The sequence below is a fragment of the Gorilla gorilla genome, chromosome 4, assembly GCF_029281585.2.
Source record: "Gorilla gorilla gorilla isolate KB3781 chromosome 4, NHGRI_mGorGor1-v2.1_pri, whole genome shotgun sequence".
In the NCBI taxonomy this organism is placed as follows: domain Eukaryota; kingdom Metazoa; phylum Chordata; class Mammalia; order Primates; family Hominidae; genus Gorilla; species Gorilla gorilla.
In genome coordinates, this window is record NC_073228.2 from 8,965,926 (window position 1) to 8,988,474 (window position 22,549).

At 55.2% G+C, this 22,549-nt stretch overlaps 1 protein-coding gene across 6 annotated transcripts in view; it reads left to right on the forward strand.

Annotated features, from left to right (window-relative positions):
- B3GNTL1 (UDP-GlcNAc:betaGal beta-1,3-N-acetylglucosaminyltransferase like 1) overlaps nt 1–22,549 on the forward strand; it is a 103,771-nt gene that overhangs the window by 24,231 nt on the left and 56,991 nt on the right. For 5 of the 6 annotated variants that reach the window (XR_008680363.2, XM_031011632.3, XM_063705983.1 and 2 more), the window contains exons 5-6: nt 12,519–12,584; nt 21,515–21,610. Coding sequence is in view for 5 of the 6 variants with exons in the window: in XM_031011632.3 (XP_030867492.3) it covers nt 12,519–12,584; nt 21,515–21,610 (162 nt within the window). In the remaining variant the exon portion in view is untranslated. Of the gene's footprint in view, nt 1–12,518; nt 12,585–18,146; nt 20,753–20,964; nt 21,062–21,514; nt 21,611–22,549 lie in introns of those variants that run through there. The other variant, XM_055389341.2, reaches the window with a different exon arrangement.

The window sequence follows — 22,549 nt, forward strand, 5'->3', positions numbered from 1 at the left end:
CGCTCTGTGTGTCTGTCGAGGGTGGGTTTGTCTGTGGGCTCCCGCCCCGCTCTGTGTGTCTGTCGAGGGTGGGTTTGTCTGTGGGCTCCCGCCGTGCTCTGTGTGTCTGTCGAGGGTGGGTTTGTCTGTGGGCTCCCGCCCCGCTCTGTGTGTCTGTCGAGGGTGGGTTTGTCTGCGGGCTCCCGCCGTGCTCTGTGTGTCTGTCGAGGGTGGGTTTGTCTGTGGGCTCCCGCCGTGCTCTGTGTGTCTGTCGAGGGTGGGTTTGTCTGTGGGCTCCCGCCGTGCTCTGTGTGTCTGTCGAGGGTGGGTTTGTCTGTGGGCTCCCGCCCCGCTCTGTGTGTCTGTCGAGGGTGGGTTTGTCTGTGGGCTCCCGCCGTGCTCTATGTGTCTGTCGAGGGTGGGTTTGTCTGTGGGCTCCTGCCGTGCTCTGTGTGTCTGTCGAGGGTGGGTTTGTCTGTGGGCTCCCGCCCCGCTCTGTGTGTCTGTCGAGGGTGGGTTTGTCTGTGGGCTCCCGCCCCGCTCTGTGTGTCTGTCGAGGGTGGGTTTGTCTGTGGGCTCCCGCCCTCCTCTGTGTGTCTGTCGAGGGTGGGTTTGTCTGCAGGCTGCCTGCCCCGCTCTGTGTGTCTGTCGAGGGTGGGTTTGTCTGCCACCTGACTTCTATATTTGACTTGTCGGCTTTAGCCTGGAATTATTTAGAAAAGAATGTTGGTATCAGCTGTATAGAATCTGCTGCAACTTTAGAAAACAGCGGAGAGGAGCCAATGTGAGTTCACGCTGGTGTAGACGGGCCGGGGACAGTGCTAAGCTCATGTGAGTTCACGCTGGTGTAGACGGGCCGGGGACAGTGCTAAGCTCATGTGAGTTCACGCTGGTGTAGACGGGCCGGGGACAGTGCTAAGCTCATGTGAGTTCACGCCGGTATAGACGGGCCGGGGACAGTGCTAAGCTCATGTGAGTTCACGCCGGTGCAGGTGGGCGGGGACAGTGCTAAGCTCATGTGAGTTCACGCCGGTGTAGACGGGCCGGGGACAGTGCTAAGCTCATGTGAGTTCACGCCGGTGTAGACGGGCCGGGGACAGTGCTAAGCTCATGTGAGTTCACGCCGGTGTAGACGGGCCGGGGACAGTGCTAAGCTCATGTGAGTTCACGCCGGTGTAGACGGGCCGGGGACAGTGCTAAGCTCATGTGAGTTCACGCCGGTGTAGACGGGCCGCGGACAGTGCTAAGCTAATGTGAGTTCACGCCGGTGTAGACGGGCCGCGGACAGTGCTAAGCTCATGTGAGTTCACGCCGGTGTAGACGGGCCGGGGACAGTGCTAAGCTCATGTGAGTTCACGCCGGTGTAGACGGGCCGGGGACAGTGCTAAGCTCATGTGAGTTCACGCCGGTGTAGACGGGCCGGGGACAGTGCTAAGCTAATGTGAGTTCACGCCGGTGTAGACGGGCCGGGGACAGTGCTAAGCTCATGTGAGTTCACGCCGGTGTAGACGGGCCGGGGACAGTGCTAAGCTCATGTGAGTTCACGCTGGTGTAGACGGGCCGGGGACAGTGCTAAGCTCATGTGAGTTCACGCCGGTGTAGACGGGCCGGGGACAGTGCTAAGCTCATGTGAGTTCACGCCGGTATAGACGGGCCGGGGACAGTGCTAAGCTCATGTGAGTTCACGCCGGTGCAGGTGGGCGGGGACAGTGCTAAGCTCATGTGAGTTCACGCCGGTGTAGACGGGCCGGGGACAGTGCTAAGCTCATGTGAGTTCACGCCGGTGTAGACGGGCCGGGGACAGTGCTAAGCTCATGTGAGTTCACGCCGGTGTAGACGGGCCGGGGACAGTGCTAAGCTCATGTGAGTTCACGCCGGTGTAGACGGGCCGGGGACAGTGCTAAGCTCATGTGAGTTCACGCCGGTGTAGACGGGCCGGGGACAGTGCTAAGCTCATGTGAGTTCACGCCGGTGTAGACGGGCCGCGGACAGTGCTAAGCTAATGTGAGTTCACGCCGGTGTAGACGGGCCGCGGACAGTGCTAAGCTCATGTGCGTTCACGCCGGTGTAGACGGGCCGGGGACAGTGCTAAGCTCATGTGAGTTCACGCCGGTGTAGACGGGCCGGGGACAGTGCTAAGCTCATGTGAGTTCACGCCGGTGTAGACGGGCCGGGGACAGTGCTAAGCTAATGTGAGTTCACGCCGGTGTAGACGGGCCGGGGACAGTGCTAAGCTCATGTGAGTTCACGCTGGTGTAGACGGGCCGGGGACAGTGCTAAGCTCATGTGAGTTCACGCTGGTGTAGACGGGCCGGGGACAGTGCTAAGCTCATGTGAGTTCACGCTGGTGCAGGTGGGGCGGGGACAGTGCTAAGCTCATGTGAGTTCACGCTGGTGTAGACAGGGCCGGGGACAGTGCTAAGCTAATGTGAGTTCACGCTGGTGCAGGTGGGGCGGGGACAGTGCTAAGTTAATGTGAGTTCACGCTGGTGTAGACGGGGCGGGGACAGTGCTAAGCTCATGTGAGTTCACGCTGGTGCAGGTGGGGCGGGGACAGTGCTAAGCTAATGTGAGTTCACGCTGGTGTAGACAGGGCCGGGGACAGTGCTAAGCTAATGTGAGTTCACGCCGGTGTAGACGGGCCGGGGACAGTGCTAAGCTAATGTGAGTTCACGCTGGTGTAGACGGGCCAGGGACCGTGCTAAGCTAATGTGAGTTCACGCTGGTGTACGTGGGGCCGTGTCTTGATGAACAGAAGTTTTAAATTTTGATAGTGACCGTTTTATCACTTAAAGAAAAATAAGATTTGTGCTTTTTGTGTCCCGTCTAAGAACCTAAGAAACCTTTGTCTGCCCCAAAGTTTTCTTCATTTTCTGTTGGATGTCTTCTCTTTTTACCTTTTACATTGAGACCTCTGGTTCATTTCAGGTTGGTTTTTGAAGATGGTGTATATGGGGGCTGGGGATTGTTCTTCCTCGATGATGTCCGGTTTTTCCAGCATTCCTGTCCTTTCTCTGTGGAATTATCTTGGCACGTTTGTTGAAAATCAGTGGATCCAAAAAAGCATGGATCTATTTGATCTATTTCTGTGCTCTGTTCTGTTCCACTGATCTTTATATTTGTCTTTATACCAGTTCCACTCTGTCTTGATTACTGTTACATGATTATTCTAGCAGCTGCAGTAATAAAGCTACAGTGTAGCTTTCTAGTAAGTCTCAAAATCTGGGATTGTAAGTCTTCCAGCTTTGTTCTTCCCGCTCTCAAAATGGTTGTGTTGGTTTTTTTCGTTTTTTCTTTTAGGTCCTTTGAATTCTGCAAAATTTTAAAATGAACTTGTCAAGCCTGCTGATTTTTATTGGGATTACATTGAATCTATAAATCCACTTGAGGATCTTAGTTTTGAGTCTTCTAATCTGTAGACATAGTATATCTCTCCATGTGTTTATGCCTTCTTAAATTTCTCTCTGGAATATTTTGTAGTTTTTAGAGTATGGGTCTTCAACATAAATTTAATAAAATATATCTCTCAGTATTTTTTGGGTTTCAGTGCTATTGAAAAGTGGTATTAACAATTCATTTCCATGTTTTATTGCTGCAAATATGCCACATTAGCTTATTCTAGTAGAGTTTTTTTTTTTGCATATTCTTTACAATTTACTATGAAATGATTATGTCACCTGTGAATAAGGATCCTTTTACCCCTCTCCAATGTCTATTCCAATCTTACTTATTCCACGTTCTTGGTTCAGTTCATTATACTGCCTAGGACCTCCAGTACAGTGTTGAACAGAAGTGCTTCTAGCAACAACCTCGTGTTCAAAATTCTTGTTTGTTTCATCATTTTCATTATGAAGAAAAACACATACAGAGAAGAGCACAAAACACAGATGTCCATAAGGTATCATTAAAGTATCATAAAGCAAATATTCATGTAGGGCACAAATGTACGCAAAGCTTCATAAGGCAAATACTCATGTGGAACACAAATGTACGACTCTATAAAGTATCGTAAAGCAAATATTCCTGTGGCCACAGTAGAAAATAACCACCTCGGAAGCCCCTTTCATGCCCCTTCACAATGATCTCTTTCTCTGTCTTCCCCAAATTAAATGCAGTTGGTTCTCGTGGGTCCCAGCAGAAAACTCAGAGTGTTCTCCAGTCCCCGTCCTCACAGATCCCTGAACCCCATGTTTCCTTCCAGCCCTGGGAGTGGCAGGAGTGCCATGCGGCCGTGGCCTCTCCCCCACTGCGCTCAGAATCAGTAACTCTTTGAGACGCTGGTTTTAGAAATAACTGGATGGTCGGGATGGCCATCACCTCCCCTGGGGCTGACTTTGGCTCCCGATCGGCAGGTGGGCTGGTGGCCTGGTGAGCTGGGCCCCAAGGCCCCATCGCGTCCCCAGGGGCGTCCTGCTCACCTCTCTGGGCTTCTCCGCTCCAGACCTCGGTCTTTGGTCCTTGTGGCCTTTGTGGGTCTCCAGTGCCTTTCAACAGGCATTTTGTTTTGTTTTTAGTATTTTTCTAGCTTTTCCAGCTATTCTATGGAAAATATTGTTCTGAAGCAACTTATTCGTCCGTTCCTGGAAGTGGACTCGGCATCTGGGTTTTCTGGGACTTGCCTGGCCTGGGCTTTGTAATTGTGTGTGCTGGCGTCTTTATCAGTCTCAGAAATTTCTTAGCTGTCGTTTCTTCAAAGCTTGCTTGTTTCCAGTAAGCTTTTCTCTCTCTCTTTCTGGGACCCTCTTATACTTTATATCGCTTTGGTTTTTCTTCTTTTTTCCTCTCTGTTTTCCATCTTCTGGTCTTTTCATGCTGAATTCTGAATAATTTATTTTGATATATGTTCAAATTCACTATCTCTTTAGAAAATCTGTTTTGCTATTAAATTTGTCTTTGTTATGCTTAATTGGGATTTGTCTTTTACTTCTAATAGTTCTATTCTTGGCCAGGTGCAGTGGCTCACACCTATAATCCCAGCACTTTGGGAGGTCAAGGCGGGTGGATCACCTAAGGTCAGGAGTTCAAGACCAGCCTGGCCAACGTGGTGAAACGCTGTCTCTACTAAAAATGTGAAAATTAGCCAGGCGTGGTGGTGGGCGCCTGTAATTCCAGCTACTCGGGAGGTTGAGGCAGGAGAATCACTTGAACCTGGGAGAAGGAGGTTGCGGTGAGCCGAGATCGCGCCACTGCACTCCAGCCTGGGCAAGAAGAGCAAAACTCCGACTCAAAAAAAAAAAGAGAAAAAGTTCTATTGTTCAAGTTTGTCTTTTAGTTTTTGTGTGTGGTAAAATGCATATAACATAAAAGTTACCATTTTAGCCACTTTTGATTCAGTGGCGTGAGGTACAGTCACATTGCTGTGCAGCCCCCACCGCCTCTGCCTCCTGATCTTTCCCGTCCTCCCGAACTGAAGCTCTGTCCCCGTGAAACAGCCCATTGCCCGCCCCAGCCTCTGGCTGCCACCCGTCTCCATCCAGTCCCCATGACTTTGGCTCTGCTAAGGGACCTCCTATGACAATATTTGTCCTTTCATGACTGGCTCATGTCTTATATCTTTTAGTTTTTTAAATACAGCTTGCATAGATTTTAAAAATACTTTGTGCGTGATAATTTGAATATATCAAGTCTTTTGTTTTCTGGTATTTTGTCTGTTTTTACTTATAAGCCTGGCTGTCTTTGCGCACTGGCCATTTTATTTGAACCGTTCTCTGTGGAGTAATTTGATGCCCCAGGGTTCTCCTGCATCATAGACTCTGTCCTGCCTCCATTGTGGCCACGTAGGCCAATTCCCCCTGGGTGGTCAGGATCAATCCCGGGGCTAGCACAGAGAATCCCTTTCTGGACGTGGACTCAGAGGCATGAGGAGCCCAAAGAGGCCGGGTGGGGTCTTAACTTCCATTCCGGCGGCGTCATCGTGCGTCTCCTGGTGGCAGTGTTCCTCCCCTGGGACCCAGACCTCTCGGCCTGTAGACCACAACGTCAGGGGACAGGAAGCAGGAGCTCCCCTAGTACGTCACCAAGGGGGACATTGAGTGCCACACCCACGTCCGCCCCTCGATTCCTGGCCCCGCGAGCCCTGGCTGGGGAGAAACAGCTTCATGTCCCAGAGGCTCATTTGGAGTCAGTGCGGCCTCTGGAGAGCCTCGCCCCAGCCCTGCCAGCGTCGCCGCTGAATGGGTGCCGTAACTGGACCTCCAAAGGCCGTCCCACCTCTGTCCGACCCATGGCTTTGAGATGGTAGGGACATGAGAGGGAAGTTAATTCCAGGAGCCCGGCCCATTGCGACCTTCCTTTGGCTGTTAAGTGAGTTCCTTGGTCAGAAGCAATGTCCTGTGGAAAACCATGTGTTGGGTGAGGCGTTCTGTCCAATTTTAACCCTGACATGTAATTGCTACGAGACTTTGGGTATTAAGAATTACATACCCTTTCCAAACCTCCGTTTTCTTGGCTACAAAATAGAGATAATATTAGCTATTCTGTCTCCAGCCATAGAAGAGTGTGATAAATATAAAAAAAAGTGTATGTGTGTGTTTTATAAATGGTGAAGTGAATTAAAGATCTATTCATTTGTTTTACAAATATATTTTTGAAATTTTTAGGGATCATTGTACATGTTCGCGGAGCACGTGTGGTACCTGATACAGGCGCACGGTGTTCACGGAGCACGTGTGGTACCTGATACAGGCACGCTGTGTTTGTGGAGCATGTGTGGTACCTGATACAGGCGCACGGTGTTCACGGAGCACGTGCGGTTCCTGATACAGGCACGCTGTGTTTGTGGAGCATGTGTGGTACCTGATACAGGCGCACGGTGTTTGTGGAGCACGTGCGGTTCCTGATACAGGCGCACGGTGTTTGTGGAGCACGTGTGGTACTTGATATAAGTACACTGTGTTCACGGAGCACGTGCGGTACCTGATACAGATGCACCATGTTCACGAAGCACATGTGATACTTGATGCAGGCACACCGTGTGTCATGATCAAGCCAGGGTAACTGGACCATCCATCACATCAAACATTTATCATTTGTGTTGGGAACATTCCAGATCTTCTAGCTATTTCATTTTGTTTTTTGAGATGGAGTCTCTCTCTGTCACCCAGGCTGGAGTGCAGTGGCGTGATCTCAGCTCACTGCAGCCTCCACCTCCAGGTTCAAGTGATTCTCATACCTCAGCTTCCTGAGTAGCTGGGACTACAGGCGTGCAGCACCATACTCGGTGAATTTTTTTTTTTTTTTAGTAGAGACAGAGTTTCACCATCTTGGCCAGTCTAGTTTCGAACTCCTGACCTCAAGTTATCCGCCTGCCTTGGCCTCCCAAAGTGCTGGGATTACAGGCATGAGCTACTGCGCCTGGCCATAAAAGTCTTCTAGCTATTTTGAAATATACAATAACTTATTGTTAACTGTAGTCACCCTATTGTGCCATCGAACACTAGAACTACTCCTTTTACCTGACTGTAGTTTTGTGCCCTTTAACCAACCCCTTCCTCCTCCCGCCACTGCCCTTCCCGGCCTCTGCTGAGCGCCATCCTTCTACCTCCACGAGATCATCTCCTCAGCTCCCACGCATGGGTGGCAACACCAGCGTTTGTCTTTCTGTGTCTGGATATTTCACTTAATGACCTCCATGTCTTACAAATATTTTTGAGGGCCAACTCCATAGAAGAACTGGCCTGGCCCTGGTTCTAGAAGGTGCAAGAGACTTTCCCACAGGACATTTAGCCTGGGCTTGCGGCATGGGGGATTAGGTGTCTAGACCAGGGGTTGGAAGGTTTGAGGGTCCCGTGTTTGAAGGTTAGTGACGTGCCCCTTAGGTGGTGCCTGTGGTTCCTTTGAGCCTCCTCAGCTCTTCTTTTTGAAATACCTGCCAGGGTCATATGCAGGTTTTTAGCCCTCCTTCTTCCCTCCTCCCTCCTCCCTCCGCCCTCCTCCCATCTCCCTTCTCCCTTCTCCACCTTCATCCTCCTTCTTCCCTCCTCCTCCCTTCTCCACCCTCCCTCCTCTATTCTCTCTCCCCAACCCCCACTTCCCTCCACCCTCCACCTGCCTCCTCCCTCCTTCTTCCGTCCCTCCTCCCTCCTCCCCCCTCCTCTTCTGTCCTCTCCCCTTCTCCCTCCTCCACCCTCCAACCTCCTGTTCTCTTCCCTACTCCCTCCTCCCTTCTCCACCCTCCTCTTCTGTTCTCTTCCCTCCTCCCTCCATCCTTCCTCCCTCCTACTCCTTCCTCTTCTGCCCTCTTCCCTCCTCCCTCCATCCCTTCTCCCTCCTCCATCCTCCACCCTCCTTTATTCTCTTCTCTCTGCCCTCCTCCCACTTCCCCTCTGTCCCCAGCCTCCTCTCTTCAGCCCCACTAGGTTCCTCTCGGCTTCCCTCAGCATGGTTCGTTGGATGATCTGAATGTCCTAAGGCCGTTTTGCAGGAATAAGAGACATAAATATGGGTATTTTAGTTCATCTTAGCGTTCAACTTAAAAACAAATATCCTTCCAATGACATTATTCTTATTTCTGCTATTGAGTACATTTGTACCTTTAACTCATGTACTTAAACCTTTGCTGTTCTTCCACTTAATTTTTTTATCATGAGATAGAATATACCCACAGAAAAATGTGCAAAACATAAATATCCACTTTACAAGTTAATTGTGAAGCAAATATTTGTGTAGCTACCGCTCGATCAATAAATGCTTATGGCCGGCACCTTAAAGGGACTGTCCTACCCACGCCCCCACCTCGATTTCCCCTCAAAAAGTGACCACTTTTGTGATCTTCAAGGTTATAATGTTGTTGCTTTTCTTTATGGTTTATATCCGTGGTCCCCAGGCTTTTTGGCACCAGGGACGGGTTTTGTGGAAGACAATGTTTTCACAGACCGATGGTGGGGGGGGGGGGCGTGGTTTTGGGATGAAACGGTTCCACCTCAGGCCGTCGGCATTAGTTAGATGCTCATAAGGAGTCTGTGACCTGGATTCCTCGCGTGTGCAGTTCACAGTAGGGTTTGCGCTCCTGTGAGGGTCTAATGCAGCCGCTGCTCTGACAGGAGGGGCAGCTCAGGCCGTGACGCTCGCCCGGCCGCCGCTCACTCCTGCTGTGTGGCCTGGTCCATGGCCCGGCACCAGCCCGCTTCCCCGGGAATTGGGACCCTGGTACACACTGTGTGTGCATTTCTTAAATAATATGGTTTATTTGGCTTGGTTTCGAATTTAAATAAGGGGAAAATACCATGTATATTTTTGTGTCTTGCTTTTTTCACTGAACCATTAGGCTTGTGAAATTTCTTTTGTGTTCAGCTGCTGAATGGCATTTGAAAATAACGTGCACAATTCATGTATCTGCTATTCTCACTCATTGGGTTCTTTCCACATTTGAATGAGCTGCCATGAGCATGTCTGTGCGTGTGAGTAGGGCTTTTCCTACCCAAGTAGTCAGACGTCAGGGTCTCAGGGAAGTTGCTGGAAGATGCCAGATGGTCCCCTCCACAATGGTGGCAGGTCCTCACCGCAGACGGTCCCCCTCCACAGTGGTGGCAGGTCCTCACTGCAGACGGTCGCCCTCCACAGTGGTGGCAGGTCCTCACTGTAGACGGTCCCCTCCACAGTGGTGGCAGGTCCTCACCACAGACGGTCCCCCTCCACAGTGGTGGCGGGTCCTCACCACAGACGGTCCCCTCCACAGTGGTGGCAGGTCTTCACCGCAGACGGTCCCCCTCCACAGTGGTGGCAGGTCTTCACCGCAGACGGTTCCCCTCCACAGTGGTGGCGGGTCCTCACCGCAGACGGTTCCCCTCCACAGTGGTGGCGGGTCCTCACCACAGATGGTCGCCCTCTACAGTGGTGGCAGGTCCTCACCGCAGACGGTCCCCCTCCACAGTGGTGGCAGGTCCTCACCGCAGACGGTCCCCCTCCACAGTGGTGGCAGGTCCTCACCGCAGACGGTCCCCCTCCACAGTGGTGGCAGGTCCTCACCGCAGACGGTCCCCTCTACAGTGGTGGCGGGTCCTCACCGCAGACGGTCCCCTCTACAGTGGTGGCGGGTCCTCACCACAGATGGTCGCCCTCTACAGTGGTGGCAGGTCCTCACCGCAGACGGTCCCCCTCCACAGTGGTGGCAGGTCCTCACCGCAGACGGTCCCCCTCCACAGTGGTGGCAGGTCCTCACCACAGACGGTCCCCCTCCACAGTGGTGGCAGGTCCTCACCGCAGACGGTCCCCCTCCACAGTGGTGGCAGGTCTTCACCGCAGACGGTCCCCCTCCACAGTGGTGGCAGGTCCTCACCGCAGACGGTCCCCTCTACAGTGGTGGCGGGTCCTCACCGCAGACGGTCCCCCTCCACAGTGGTGGCAGGTCCTCACCGCAGACGGTCCCCTCCACAGTGGTGGCGGGTCCTCACCGCAGACGGTCCCCTCCACAGTGGTGGCAGGTCCTCACCGCAGACGGTCCCCTCCACAGTGGTGGCAGGTCCTCACCGCAGACGGTCCCCTCTACAGTGGTGGCGGGTCCTCACCACAGATGGTCGCCCTCTACAGTGGTGGCGGGTCCTCACCACAGATGGTCGCCCTCCACAGTGGTGGCAGGTCCTCACCGCAGACGGTCCCCTCCACAGTGGTGGCAGGTCCTCACCGCAGACGGTCCCCTCCACAGTGGTGGCAGGTCCTCACCGCAGACGGTCCCCCTCCACAGTGGTGGCGGGTCCTCACCACAGATGGTCCCCCTCCACAGTGGTGGCAGGTCCTCACCGCAGACGGTCCCCTCTACAGTGGTGGCGGGTCCTCACCGCAGACGGTCCCCCTCCACAGTGGTGGCGGGTCCTCACCACAGACGGTCCCCTCCACAGTGGTGGCGGGTCCTCACCACAGACGGTCCCCTCCACAGTGGTGGCAGGTCCTCACCGCAGACGGTCCCCTCTACAGTGGTGGCGGGTCCTCACCGCAGACGGTCCCCTCCACAGTGGTGGCGGGTCCTCACCGCAGACGGTTCCCCTCCACAGTGGTGGCAGGTCTTCACCGCAGACGGTCCCCTCTACAGTGGTGGCGGGTCCTCACCACAGATGGTCGCCCTCTACAGTGGTGGCAGGTCCTCACCACAGATGGTCGCCCTCTACAGTGGTGGCGGGTCCTCACCACAGACGGTCCCCTCCACAGTGGTGGCAGGTCCTCACCACAGATGGTCGCCCTCTACAGTGGTGGCAGGTCCTCACCGCAGACGGTCCCCTCTACAGTGGTGGCGGGTCCTCACCGCAGACGGTCCCCTCCACAGTGGTGGCGGGTCCTCACCGCAGACGGTTCCCCTCCACAGTGGTGGCAGGTCCTCACCGCAGACGGTCCCCTCCACAGTGGTGGCAGGTCCTCACCGCAGACGGTCCCCTCCACAGTGGTGGCGGGTCCTCACCGCAGACGGTCCCCTCCACAGTGGTGGCGGGTCCTCACCGCAGACGGTTCCCCTCCACAGTGGTGGCAGGTCCTCACCGCAGACGGTCCCCTCCACAGTGGTGGCAGGTCCTCACCGCAGACGGTCCCCTCCACAGTGGTGGCGGGTCCTCACCGCAGACGGTCCCCCTCCACAGTGGTGGCGGGTCCTCACCACAGACGGTCCCCCTCCACAGTGGTGGCGGGTCCTCACCGCAGACGGTCCCCCTCCACAGTGGTGGCAGGTCCTCACCGCAGACGGTCCCCCTCCACAGTGGTGGCGGGTCCTCACCACAGACGGTCCCCTCCACAGTGGTGGCGGGTCCTCACCGCAGACGGTCCCCTCCACAGTGGTGGCGGGTCCTCACCGCAGACGGTCCCCCTCCACAGTGGTGGCGGGTCCTCACCGCAGACGGTCCCCTCCACAGTGGTGGCGGGTCCTCACCACAGACGGTCCCCTCCACAGTGGTGGCGGGTCCTCACCGCAGACGGTCCCCTCTACAGTGGTGGCAGGTCCTCACCACAGACGGTCGCCCTCTACAGTGGTGGCAGGTCCTCACCACAGATGGTCGCCCTCTACAGTGGTGGCGGGTCCTCACCGCAGACGGTCCCCCTCCACAGTGGTGGCGGGTCCTCACCGCAGACGGTTCCCCTCCACAGTGGTAACAGGTCCTCACCGCAGCCAGCAGTGCATGGGAGCTCTTGTTCTGCCTAATTAAGTACACTTGGAATTGTCAGCATTTTTTATTTTTCCTTCTCCACTGCATAACTAATTGCATTTCTCCGATGGCTGATGAGGTTGTTGGTCCACTGGAAATCCTCTTGTCTGAATGGCCTGTTCAAGGCCCTTGCCTGTTTTGCTGTTGGATTGTCTATCGTTTTCTTACTTATTTGTAGGAATTGCTTTATGTGAGTTTAAAATATGTTCTTGGGGCTGGGCATGGTGGCTCAAGCCTGTAATCCCAACTCTTTGGGAGGCTGAGGCGAGAGGATCAGTTGAGGCCGGGAGTTTGAGGCTGCAGTGAGCTACGATTGTGCCGTTGCACTCCAGCCTGGGCAATAAAGCGGGACTGTATTAGTCTCTCCATCAATCAATGCAAACAAACAAACGCAAAGTGTGTTCTTTACTGCAGGATGACGTCATGATGCCCCAGCGGGTGAGGCTGCAACACGAGGCTGCCATTCAGCACCCGTCGAGCGTAAGTACTGGCCTCCTTAGTGTCGTTACTACCTTTAGTGAAATTACCACTGTGGTTTTTTAAATAAAGAGTTTTCCTAGGGGTGGAAAGAATCAGGCTATGGTGAAACTGCCAAGTCACGGAGAGGGATCTGTGGCCGGCATGTCTCTGAGCCCTGGAGGGTGTTTTCCTTTGGAGAAAAACACGCCCCTGATGTTTTCTCCTGTTATTTTCGTAGGGTGCAAAGGTGGTTGTGTTGTTTGTTTTTAATCAGCGTTTTAGAAGCTGAGTGCCTTAGACATGAAAACACAGGCTGAGAGCTATACCGTGTTCACAGTTAAACGTTTTTCTTATTTAGACGATCTTAAATTATGGTTTTTATCTTTAGAACGGCTTCTCGGTTGCTCCTCCAAAGCCAGGCTTCCTGGGGCCCCTCCTGAGCCCAGCAGTGCCCCGTAGGCTCCTCCACCCAGTGGGGAGGAAGCACAGCAGTGCCCCGTGGGCTCCTCCATCCCCCACCGCAGATGGTGGGGACACATGGCCCAGGGATCCCTGGAGCTGGTGTCTCAGCCACTGCGAGGCTCCTGCTGGCTTCAGGGAAGGTGACTGTGTCCTCAGAGATCTCGCTCAAGTTTTAGAAGACTTTGAATCACAGCGGTGACCACTTGGGTTTTAACACCAAGGGATCCATGACTGTCCAGCGCCCACAGTGTCTATCCCCCGGGCAGTTTGGCGCTCACCCTGGACAGGCCCCTCTGCCCTCCCCCTGCGGGGCTGTGCGTCGTGGGCACGTGTGCGGTTGGGTCACCACACGGTTCAGTCACGGCCGGCTCTGGTCACATCCTGGTCAGGTCACAGACGGGCCTGGTCACGGCAGGGTCTGGCCCACACGGCGCTGGGAGCCCGGCTCCCCACAGAGTGGGTGCTCGTGACAGTTCACCCTGTGGGGGGTCAGGGGCAGGGCGGCAAGGGCAGGACTGGTGTGCTGGGGGCGTCTGAAGGGGAGGGCCTGGGTGTTGGAACCAGAGGGGGTTGGGAGGGGGAAAGGGTGTGGGGGTTTGGGGGGGCAGCATTGAGGGGGAGGGGGGTTGGGACGGGGGCAGGGCTGGTGCGCTGGGGGTGGGCGGTGCTGGAGGTGCAGCCGGCTGCATGGAGGTTTGCGTCTCACGTGAGACAGGAGACAGACTGAGTCACAGGCCACCTTCTCGGGTGCAGAGGGCCCCACACGGTTGCCTCCTTTGGGGGTGTGTCGGGTCCTGGGGCTCAGTGGCCCCAGCGTTGGCTGCAGGGTCTTCTGTGGGGGCACATTTTCTGTGAGGGCAGGAGAGAGCTCTGTGGCTTGTAGCAGATTCTTAAAAGGGTCACATGTTTGCAAAGTTTAGGAACCGCAAATATGTCTGAATGTTTCTCCGTAGCAACCACAAATATGTGTGAGAGTGTGACAGCATATCCATGGCCATCGGGGCCACAGGCTCCAGAAGTCAGTTTCTGGAAGTTTACAGGCATGGACTACCTGGGAGAGACGTCTGACAGTGTCTGCTTGTCGGGTGGGACGGGGGTGTCCAGGGATCTAGGGATTAGGGGTGATTCCTACCCCAGCCACAGGTGCTGTGGGGTTTCAGTCATGTGGAAACAGAGAGTGATCACAGACGGTTTTTCCAGTCCAGTTCCTTTGTGGGGAATAGGGGGAAAATGGGGGGAAATGTCCTTCGGGATGGACTTCTGTGGACAGTTTATATGAGGAAAGTGCAGAGTCTGGGGTTTCCAGGAGGGCCTTTTGCAGAGGTGTGAGATATCGCACATGGAGGCTGGAGAGGAAAGGGGCGTCCCTGCCACGTTAGCTGCCCGACGGCTCCCTTTGCGTCCCTGCAGCTGTGTGGTCCTGTGGACTGAAAGGTGGAGCAGACCCTGTGCCGGCCCATGAGCTGGAAACCGTGGCTGGACTGAGCCATCCGTATGTGAGGTGCCACAGCGATTTTTACACAGCTAGAAATGACAGTTGCCAGCTATTTAGAATTGATCATACAGACGTCTAAAGAATTTTGTTAGGAGTGTTGACATTTTAGTGGAGGAGATACTTTCAGATGTTTTCATTTCCATACTGAAAAACAAGCCCAGATTGGCTTCATTAATGGAGTTGCCTTTGGCAGTTCTTCGTGGCATGTGTTCAAACGAGCTGGGATTCCCCACAGGAATGTGGGGAAAATGCACATGGTCAGTTTGTCTTAATTGTAATAAGACAAGCTTAATTTCCATTTTCATCGATGATTTTAAACCTTTTTCTTGCTACTCTTCTCACTGCCTTCGCTGATGCTCTGTTGTGCACTTGGGAGAGAAGCTTCTGCTCCAGGTGCCTCCTCTTCTCCCAATGGCGCGGTTAGGTGGAGCGTCCACCCCGTTTCTCCACGTCGAATCTCTTCTGGAGGAAGCTTAGGGATGTCATCACAGTTTGGTTTCACTAAAACAAAGTCAGCTTTAGAAAGGCGGTTATTGCGTGGCTGGATTTTTTAGAAATCATGACCTACAAAAATCTTAATTTGCAGTTGCTGGTTCGTGGTTACGTGAATTACATTGTGTAGTTTGTCCTGAGAGAATGAAATAAACGCTGAGATACTTGTACTTGCTCGTTGTTTTCTTAAGATCTTTTACAAGAAACCAGCTAATTAGGAAGGACCTTTGATGGCGGCTTTCATAAATCATGCATTTGCATGTAGATAAATCACTGCAGAACTTTAGGAATCCTGCACATAGAGCATCGTTATCCAAGGTTAGCAAGAACAGGGAACCCACATTGCGCCCTGTAACTTGCCCCCGTTCCTGAGGGCCAGCCGACCCCCATCCTCCCTCCTCCTTTCGCCCCGGCTGACCCTTGGATTCCTGACGCTGTGCACCCTGTGGTTTCCTGCCTCTGTGCCTGGGCTCAGGAGACGTCGGAGAGGAAAGCCTGCATTCTTGGTCACCTCTAGACCAGCCCAGACCAAACACGAAGGCTGCCCTGGCTCCACCCAGCTCCTTTCCAGAGCTGATCTCTGTTCCCAGCGTTCAAGACCAGTCCTCACGGTACAGCCCCGTGAGGGCAGGTGCTCCACCTTAGCGTACAGCCTCACCCACCCTCCTGCACGGGGATGGAGCATGCAGGGAGGTGTAGGGAAGCGACGCGAAGGAACAAAGACGGGAGGGTTCCTGTGAAGCAGCCTGGGCCACAGCTTGCCTGTGGGGGGAATGGGTGGAGCCGCCGTGCCCTGCATCCTGGGCGCTGTTCCCCGCCTCTCGCCTGTGCCAAGCCATAATCATCCAGACGGCACGGCAGCCGACTCTCCCTGCTTCTACTTCTGCCCCCACAAGAAGCTGCGTGTTAACTTAAATAAACAGGACTTCCAGGTGTTCTGTTTAAATGAAGTCCGCGGTGCACTCTGCAGCCTTTGTCTGAGGAAGTCCCAGAGCACAGGGCTGGGGCGTCAGCCCCTCTGCACATGCAGCCTGGGAGGGCCACGGCCCCCAGCCCTGTGAGCCCGTGCCCAGACCGGTGTGTGACTTCCCAAGCTGGAAGGGGTCAGAACATGCCAGACTGGGCCTTGGAGAGGCAGAAGCTGTTGCAGTGACTGACTCAGCTCTTGAAGTTGGAGTGCTTGTGGGCTCTCCTCTGACCATGCTCTTCGCTCCGGGGGCAGGGAGTGACAGGGTCACACTGGACGGGTGCCTCTGGGCTCTGCTGGGCTGTAATTCGGGCTGTCAGGCCTGGGTGCTCCTCCTTCACCTTCACCTTCACCATCGCTGCTCAGGAGTGGCGGCCGAAGCCCCCGGTGCTGGTGACTCTGGACCCTGGGGCGTGGCTCAGCAGCAGCAGTGCTGGAGAAGAGCCGCCTGCCTGGTGGTTGAACGAGCTCCCCAGGCACCCCTGGATGCCCACAGCACCCCACACCAGGGGCCCCTGCAGCTCCACACACCAGGGGCCCCCACAGGCCCCCCAGCCCCCTGCCGGGCAGCCTCCCCACACCAGGGGCCCCCACAGCCCCCCCACACCAGGGTCCCCTGCAGCTCCACACACCAGGGGCCCCCACAGCCCCCCCAGCCCCCCGCCGGGCAGCCCCCCCACACCAGGGGCCCCCACAGCCCCCCTTCCCCACAGCCCCCCTCCCCCACAGCAGTGGACGGCAAGTCGTTCACTCCAAGGCAGCCCCAGGGAGCTGATATTAGTGTCAAAAATGCAACTGGTTTCTTTTCTTTCCTTCAGTGTAATTCAGAAGCTGACTTCTTGAGTCTGTTCCAGAAACGTGTCTTTCTGGGAAGGGGCCCTTCTGAGCTCTCTGCGTTCATAACACTTTGCCTCCCGCCTCAGCCCGGCCCCTCCTTCCTGCCTCGCACCCAGCACCATGCACCGAGGGCGCCTCACCTGGGTTCACCCAGACACGCTTGACCCTCCTGCGCTGCCCATCGAAGGTCTCGCCCCTTTGCTGTCTTCAGGACTCAGCCTCTGTGGCGAATCCACGGGGAGCGTGAGCTGCAGCCCCAGCAGCCCTGCCCTTCTTGCCACCGTCTTTAGAGCCAAGTGCCCTGCAAACTGTGCCAGGCCGTGCAGTGGGGGGACTCACCTCATGGGTCTCAGTTCCTTTCTGTGTGGGGGGCTTACCTCGTGAATCTGAGTTACTTTTTTTTTTTGAGATGGAGTCTTGCTCCGTTGCCCAGGCTGGAGTGCAGGGGTACGGTCTCGGCTCAGTGCAACCTCCGCCTCCCAGGTTCAAGCGATTCTCCTGCCTCAGCCTCCTGAGTAGCTGGGATTACAGGTGTGCACCACCACGCCCGGCTAATTTTTTTGTATTTTTAGTAGAGACAGGGTTTCACCATGTTGGTCAGGCTGGTCTCGAACTCCTGACCTCGTGATCCACCCGCCTCTGCCTTCCAAAGTGCTGGGATTACAGGCGTGAGTCACTGCACCCGGCCCTGAGTTACGTCCCAGCCCTGAGTTATGTTTTATGATGGGGGACTCACCTCGAGGGTCTGAGTTTCTTTCTGTATGATGGGTTCACCTGGGGGTGTGAGTTTCCTTCTGTGTGATGGGTTCACCTTGCAGGTCTGAGTTTCCATCTTTGTGGGTCAGGAAGGGCCGTTTGTCTCCATTCGCAGGCATCCTCACCTCTGGACTGCCGGGCTGGGATCATCTCGAGCCTGCCCACTCGCTCGGCGGCAAGGATCCGGGCTGGGCGCTTTCTCTCCACAAAGCTGCTCAGGCTTCCTCGCAGCGTGGTGGCTGCAAGAACAAGTGTCCAGGAGAGCCTGCCGGAAGCTGCGTTGCCTTTGACAATGTAGCCCGAGCACCGTGTCACGTGGTGTCACGCTGACCCCAGATTTGAGGGGAGGGAGCGCAGACCTCCCCTCTCAGTGCTTGAGGGTCGATGGCCATGTGAGGAGGGCAGGCAGGGAGGGACTGTGGCAGGCAACTCAGGGAGCACAGCCCCCCGTGTCCCCTCACACCTCCCTTCTGTCAGTATTCCTTTCAACGTTCTGACTCTTTTTCAGTGGAATTGCCAGATCCTGGTGGTCCCCGTATAAATTCAGAAAGAGTTCCAAGATTGCTTGTTGGGATCAACTCCAGCGGCCTGTGCTTTCTGCTCCACCTGTTGGCACAGAGACTTTCAAATGAATTAGCTCACAACACTTCTCGAAAGCCTTGAAAGTGGCTTCTTCTAGGAACCTGGAGAAAGTTAGCCAGCCTCTCGGGCCAGCGCACAGCCCTCTCATTCACATCTGCTCACTGCGTCCAGGCCCTGTGCTAGGTGCGGTGCCCACAAAAGCTCCTGCCCTGAGAATCTGACGTCTCGGTGCAGGATTAAGCGCACAGCGCACCTCTTCCCTGCGCCTCCTCCTCCTCCTCTTGAGAGCGTGCCTCTTCCCTGCGCCTCCTCCTCCTGCTCTTGAGAGCGTGCCTCTTCCCTGCGCCTCCTCTTGAGAGCGCAAGGTCTCCTGCAGAGGAAGGTGCCGGCAGCATCGCGGCTGGGCGCTGTTGGTCTCTCTGGAATCCACGCCTTCCTACTGATGTTTAGATGCAATTGCACGGGAGAGAGCTTGCTGCCTTCTTCCAAGGTTAAAAAATGTTGAGGCCAAAAAAGATCCTCTCACCTCCTCCGTTTGTAGACCAATGCTCTTGGCTCGTGGTTAAAGCCACAGGAATTGCCAGCCTCGGGCCTCTAGTTTCACAGGATCCCCCACCCTGTCCTCACTCTTGGGGAGAGACCCAGTGTGGCTTTACCTTTCCAGGGAAGCATGAAGCTGGGGAAGTCATGGGGAGGGGTCGGGCATGCGCAGTGGAAGCAGGCGTCAATCAGCCCCCGTCCGAGAGGCGCCTCTCATGCCCCAGCAGGAGCCAGGCTCTCAGGAGTGGGCTGGCGTGTACTCACACCACCTGTCGCCCACAGCTGCCTCCCAGGACCCGGCAGTGCTGGCCTCAGGGTCTCGGTGTTTGTGTGTAGATGCTGAGCCTCTCTGTCTTCACGTTTTGGAACAGAGGACTTCTACCTCCAGCTTTTGATCAGCTTCCCTCAAAATCTTTTCTGTTCAGCAGTCAAACGTGAGATAGTATAGACAACACCAGGAAACAGATGCAATTGTACATAGGTAGATGCTATGCAGGATGGACAGAAACAGACACACCAAACAGTTTAGAAATGCATCTCGGTCAGATTGGGTGTGGGGAAAACTCGCTGGGCAGGGCGGCGGCTCCAGAGCTGTCCTAATTCACAACTATTTTTAGCATGTGCTTTAGGAGAGAGACATGAAAGGTTCACAGATAGAATTCAGCAGCATATGAAAAGAATTACACAGCCATGGCCGAGCGCGTTTTGTTCCAATTAGAAAATGAGCAAAATACATGAAAAGACATTTCACTAAGGAGGGTGTACAGACGGCAAAGAACCAGGCGAAAAGATGCTCCTCGCCAGCCTTCAGAGAGCCTGTGTTAAAGCACGGTGCCATCAGAACGGAATGAAAACCGAGACACCCAGTGCTGGCGAGAGGCAGAGAAGCTGGATCCTCATGCATCACTGAGGGTGAGAGACGGCGCAGCCACTCTGAAGACCGTTTGGAAGTTCCTGTAAAAACTAAACATGTAACTGTTCTGTGACCCGGCAGTTGCTCTCCTGGGCATTTATCCCAGTGGATTGAAGACACTGTTCACAGAAAAACCTGAACTTGAATGTTTGGGATCTCCAGTACAGGACCTGACTACTGTTATATGCAGTGACTGGAAGCCTGTCCTGGGAGCCGAGGAGCAGTGCGAAAGCCGGGCACAGAAGGCCGCCTCCTGCACATTCCCGGATCATGCTCTGGAGAGCACAGCCACGGCGTCGGGATAGCACAGCCACGGCGTCGGGATAGCACAGCCACGGCGTCGGGATAGCACAGCCACGGCGTCGGGATAGCACAGTCACGGCGTCGGGATAGCACAGTCACAGCATCAGGATAGCACAGCGGCTGCCGTTGAGGGGCTGCCAGTGGCTGTAAGGGGCGCCTCGGGTCCTCATGCCCTGGGACATCTGGATCTGGACTCCATCATGTCCCTTTCCTGGTGCGGCGTTGACCTTGGGTCCTCGTGATGTTACCACCAGAGGAAGTGGTGAAGGGCACAGAGGGTCTCTCTACAGTTGTTTCTTACAGCTGCACTGTGAATTCACAATTTCCTCAAAGTAAGTTTAATTAAAAAAAAACAACAACAACAAATGCAAACAGAAGCCTCCCCCAAGCACGTCATTAACTGCATTGGTGGAAAAGAATCACTCACTACGTGTAAACGCTACACAAGTTGGAGACAGATCCAGGGGCCTCAGATGCCTCGGTGTAACTTCATCGCTTCCGAGTTAGGAGACTGGCTCACTGATACTGCTCTTTGGACCACAGTTACATTTTCACTGTTGTCTCCTTGTTGGTCTTGGGTGAGGCGGAATCAGCTGCGTCCACTGGGACTTGTGACCTGGGGCCTGTGCTGTGAGAACGTCCACTCGGGTGGCTCTGCTGGCCCTGGGCCCTCACTTGGGGTGGGTGCTGTTTCCTACAGACGCGCCCAGGTGCCCTCTCTCCAGCCAGCTCCTCCCACTGCAAGGTGAGCGTGAGCCCTGAAGGACCTGCCCTCCTACCTCTGGATCTCAGGAGCAGAACAGAGCCAGGGCTGAGTGCTGGGAGCCCACTCCGGGGCAGAGGTCAGGCCGGAGGGGGCCGGGCAGGGCGGAGGGCGGGGGAAGGGTCGAGAAAGGCTGAGGCAGGTGATGGTCTGAGGCTCTGCAGGGCCCGGGAGGGGGTCAAGGCTACTGACAGGATGTCACCTGAGGCGGGGGTGCTGGCCTGGATGCCCGGGGAGAGGGTTGTCGACCCTGGAGGAAGCCGGCTGGTAGCAAGGCTCTTCTCCACTTAGGGACGCTGCTTTCCTGAGCTGAATGGAGCAGGTTCAGACGGGCGGCCTGCGGACAGGCAGCGGTTTCCTCACATCCACTTTGCATGTGATTCAAGAAGTGAGTTCTTAGAAATAACTCACCTTGCATACGGGCCATTTGATTTGAGTTCATTAAGGGGAAATGTCATCTGTGACATATTCTCAATCCAGCCCAGGGCAGCTCTGCGGTTCACTGCCAAGATGGGTGTCTGGGGGCTGTCTGCTATAGCACCCATCCTTGTTCCATATTCTCAATCCAGCCCAGGGCAGCTCTGTGGTTCACCGCCGAGATGCGCGTCCAGGGCCGCCTTCTGTCATGCCCATCGTTGCTATGCTGTCCCCAAGCAAAAGCAGGCATCCCTCCTCCTCCTCGCCCTCGACTCCCGGTGTTTGCCTGACCCAGATTTGCAGCATTTCAGTTTCCTGTCTGAACATCTCTGCCTAAAACGTGTGAGATGAATACACACAGGTGTGCACATGCACCTGCGTACCTGACTTTGTTTTGAGCTCTGTCTGTCGTTGTTTTTCACAGATCATTGGTTGCAGAGTGAGGAGAGATCCCCCTAACTCCACCGAACGATACACACGTTGGATCAACCAGCTGACGCCGGAGCAGCTCCTGACCCAGGTACCTCGCCTGGCGCCTTGTCTGGGGCAGGTGCGCAGGTCGGCTCTGGGCGCCATCTCCTGCAATATGCTGTGGCCTCTTGTGTCTGCGTCGTCATGGGCCGTGGTCCTTCTGTCTTCGCCTTCACTCACATGCCGTCAATCACACAGAGTGGAAGATGAGAGTGGCCCCAGCGGACACATGTGCTAGGCTCGTCTCAGGCCGGCAGTTCAGGCTGGTTCAAGTTCTGAGCTGGGAAACCTGACGGCACAGGTCCATTTACACGCGGAGGGCAGGAGGGCGAGCTCAGTAATCCCACACGCAGACTGCGGAGGGCGGGAAGGTGAGCTCAGGAATCCCGCACGCAGACTGCGGAGGGCGGGAGGGCGAGCTCAGGAATCCCGCACGCGGAGGGCGGGAGGGCGGGCTGAGGAATCCCACACGCGGAGGGCGGGAGGGCGGGCTCAGGAATCCCACAGCTAGTGTTTCAGGGTCTCCGTGTCCCGTGTGACCCCAGCAAGTTCCAAGAGCCAGGCTGCTGCATGCGATGTGGACAACAGGGTGTCCTCGGCAGTGGACTGTGCTGGTGTGAGACTGGACTCGGGGCCGCCCGTGGTGCCGCCTCGGGTATGACTGGCTGCCGTCTGAGGGAAGGGACGTGGCCGTTGCCACATGGGTGGCTTGTCCCTGCCATCCTCTGTGGGGCCCTTGGCTGCCCCTGGGGGAGGCAGAGACCATCTTGTGGTCATGTCATGACAGCCCTTCCCTGTACAAGCTAGCGGCCGAGGGCGCGTGTCCTGGTGACTAGGCTGCACACTGTGAGTGAGTTGCTGTGCTTTTCAGTGAAGTTGTGAAAATACTTAAAACAGGAACTCAGACAGACTGTGGCTACTTTTCTAAGTAACGTGCACCTCGTGCAAACCGGAATGCGGTTCGGCATTGCCAAGCTGGTTCTGAACG